At 38.4% G+C, this 3,707-nt stretch overlaps 1 protein-coding gene across 1 annotated transcript in view; it reads left to right on the top strand.

Moving 5' to 3' along the window:
- The window catches only part of KCNT2 (potassium channel, subfamily T, member 2), a 69,183-nt gene that overhangs the window by 62,271 nt on the left and 3,205 nt on the right, over nt 1–3,707 (top strand). The window contains exon 20 of the mRNA XM_010140966.1: nt 2,263–2,563. Coding sequence (XP_010139268.1) covers nt 2,263–2,563 — 301 coding nt within the window. The remainder of the gene's footprint in view (nt 1–2,262; nt 2,564–3,707) is intronic.

Below are 3,707 nucleotides of genomic sequence, written 5' to 3'. Positions count from 1 at the left end.
CTCTTTCCCGGCCAAAACCAGTGTACTGGGTTAAACCCTGGGATTAAAATCCTTACAGAAAATGGAACTGTGCAATGGATCACCCTCAAGTAAATGAAGCTTAAAGCAACATTATCCTGGACACAAACAGTAAATATTTAACTTTCTCACCTTCATTTATGGTTTCAACTCACCCATCCGAGTATTTCAAAAGTTCAAGCTAAGGATTTCCAGGTTCAGAATCAAAAGACTTGAATTTTTTTCTTGGCCTCTCCCGATTAATCTCTGGCTCAAAAAAATATGACTTACCCTCCTGTAACAACTAGGATGATTGGTCTCTGCCTTTCCAGTACTACTGCCAGCAAGTCCAGATGGCTGTTTCATCAAGAGTTGGACAAGGAAAGCTACCAATGCAGATAACAAGAAGGGCAAAACAAACTGCGTTTAAAGAATGGTCTGACCAGATTTGTTCACGCCCAGTAGGCCATTCCTATCCATAAGCAGCACCTTATCACATGGAAGGTACTTTGCCTGCCTTGATCCTTACTAGAAAATACATGCAAAACCAAAGTGTCAATTTAAAATAACAAATAACAACAAAATCAAATAGCATTCCTGTGCACAGGGATTCAGGGTTCTGTCTGACATCATAACAACATCAGGTAAATCAGTTAACAAAATTTAAAAAATAACTAAGTCGAAGAGCCTCAGTAAATTAGTGGGTCTTTGCATGAGGTTTATAGCAAGATCCTAGTCTACAATGCTAAAAACGTGATTTTACTTGAAGTGTTACAACATTAGCATCTTTAGTGCTCTTTTTAATTAGTGTTTTTGATTGTTTGCGGTTTTTTGGAGGGGGAGGGTTGGGGTTTTTTGGGGTGTTGTAACACAGATAAAAGCTAGTCTGTGCAAAAGGGAAAAAATTAACGTCTCACGCTGTCAGACTTACTCATATCAAATATTATGGACAATATTACAGATTCTGTGTGGTACAGGGTGGTGAGCCTCTTCAAGAAAGACTGTGTTCAACACTGATGAGGTCAACAGTGTCTTGCCTTCAGATTTTAGATTAATGGTAAAAGGCCTTTAGAACCTCAGTAGCTCTTCAGTTAAATTTGTTTTATTCAGTGATCACTTCCAGCATATTATGAGCAATTTCTGTTCTTGAGGAGTCCTACAAACTAAGCCAGCTCCACTTGAGGTCATTTTTTTTTTTTTATACTTCATGTATTTATTTATTTCTTTATTTTAAAACACACAACACACTGAAATCAGCCACCATTAACTTGGTAATATGAGTCTGCTGCTACTAGCAAGGGCTTCGCTATTTCAATGCCAATAAAAGACATGTTTTGAAGATCACAATAACTCCGTATTATAAGGAAGTATTTTTGAAACTAGAAGCTGGAAGTGTTTTAATGTCTCTTTTATATTTAACTAACAATTCTGAAGTTATCTTTTTAAATGTTTCTTTTATCCCCTCTGATCTTTTTGTACATTAGAACTGCATATGTAGCCGATCTACTGGAATTATTTCAGTACTGTGCTATGTGTATACTATGGGTCATGCTTGGATGGTGTGGAGAAAACACAGCAACAGAGGGCCAGATTTTGGCTTTTAAGTCTGCTCTGTTTTGTTGTTCTTGTTGAACTATGACTGAAAAGGCAACATCATTATGCTTTAAGAATCAGTTATCTCATTTGCAAGAGGTGCCCTCAATCACACTGAAGGCTACTGCTATACTTTCAGACACGGAGGCACTCCAGGTATGTGCTGGAAGGTCAAAAATGCCTGGGAATTTGAGACACATGTAACAGATTAATTCCACCTGTGGTCTTAAAAGAGCACTTGAAGTGCTGTAGCCAAAGCTGAGCTATTACTTAATGAATTCGTGATACGCATTTAAAAAGGGGTTACAGAACTGGAATTTCTAAAAGCGTGCATACTTGGGCGAAAGTGGAAAAGTCATTCAGAACAGATCCTAGATTCAGGAAGGGCGGTATCAGAAGGCTAGAGCTGTTCTTAATCAAAATGGAATCAGGCATGGAATAACACTTTTTATTTGATAAAAGCATTTATATCGTAAATGAGCTTTTTACATAAAAAGTCACAGTCTAGTAAAGGGTGCCCAATTCCAGAACACTTGCTGAGCATGAACAGCTGAATCCGCTCAGCTTCGTTGCAATCAAAACACATGTTCAACTGCACCACTGCAAAGAGAACATCTTAATCTGCTTCCAGTTATAGAGCCCTTAATCTCTTTTGTCATTTTTCCTTTCAAGTCTCAAATCTCTATCAGCGTGGAAGAATGGGAAGACACTAAAGACACCAAAGAACAGATTAGTTATCGTAGTAATCATCGTAACTCAACATCAAGCGATCAGTCTGATCATCCCTTGTTACGACGAAAAAGCATGCAGTGGGCCCGACGGCTGAGCAGGAGAGTACCGAGGCACTCTGGTAAAACAGCGGAGAAGATAAGCCAGCAGCGAATGAACCTTTACAGGAGGTCGGAAAGACAGGAGCTTGCTGAACTTGTGAAAAACAGAATGAAGCATCTGGGCCTTTCTCCAGCAGGATACGGTATGATTGATACTTCAAATTAATGAAACGATTAGTATTATTTAAGATAAATTTGAGAACTGAGAGTGCCATTACAAAATACTGTGTTTAGAATAACGGTTTTGTTGGTTTGGGTTTTTTTTTTTTACTGAGGGAAACTTGGAATGTTTTTTAAACAATTATGACCCATTCCTGTTTCCAGATGGAAAGCTCAGAAAGCAGCGTATCAGTCCCATTTATATTTAGCACATGATATGCAGAATATGTAAAGGTTCTGTCACTGAACAGCAGCACCCTATTTCCACAAACTTGTGGAGGTACAGATGGAGACAGAACTGTTGTGAAGTTCACTCACATGGCACAGTGGGGAATTGTTTATGCGGAGGATACTGCATTTCCCCCACAATTTTTAAAATCAATGCCAAAGTGTCACAGTCATTTTTATGAAGCATGTTTCACTAGGTCTTTAAAGGCCATTTTTATCTGTCAAGTCCTCCTCCAGCAAGGCTGCTGTCGGGTTGCTTTGTTTGGTTGGTTTTGCGGCGGAGTTTAAAGCTATTGACAAGAGCTCGGTAACACTTTTTAATATCTGCACCACAGCTGCCTGCATTGCCTTTCTGTGGCCTTAGCTCTCTGTAGCGTGTTGTGTGAAAACCCCCAGAACCACGGGCTCTAGTTTTCCTAGAAACATCAAGAGTTTCTAAGATTCCAACTTCTGCGTGCATAGTAGGTCCAGTCTGGATCTTAGTGTTTTCTGCTTCGGAAGCACCAACACTGGGGTTTTCATCCTCAGTTTTCATTTGAGGAATCCAAAATGTACTGTTTTACAATGTGTGCCCTTTCATTTTTCAACACAATTATTTTTAAATTAAACATCCTTAAAATATCCATTAACTGAAAGTAAATGTGGTATTTCTTGCAGAATGAAAGTTTTTATTTGTCCATTTTAACTAAACACATTCTTAAGGCAAGGTCAAAACATCTTTTGACACCAGTAGCAAAGTACTACCCAGCAGTAGTTATTATTGTTATTGAATCAAAATCAACTTAATTATGAGAGAAGGCTGCTACAGAAAACATTGTTAGAGTTTTGCTCAATCTTTACAAATTAGATATGTAAACACAAGCTCTTTATCCCATGCTCCAACTGGATAATTACTATTCC

Source organism: Buceros rhinoceros, unplaced genomic scaffold (genome assembly GCF_000710305.1).
Source record: "Buceros rhinoceros silvestris isolate BGI_N320 unplaced genomic scaffold, ASM71030v1 scaffold4588, whole genome shotgun sequence".
Taxonomy (NCBI): Eukaryota; Metazoa; Chordata; class Aves; order Bucerotiformes; family Bucerotidae; genus Buceros; species Buceros rhinoceros.
This window is presented reverse-complemented; position numbering and strand designations above follow the sequence as displayed.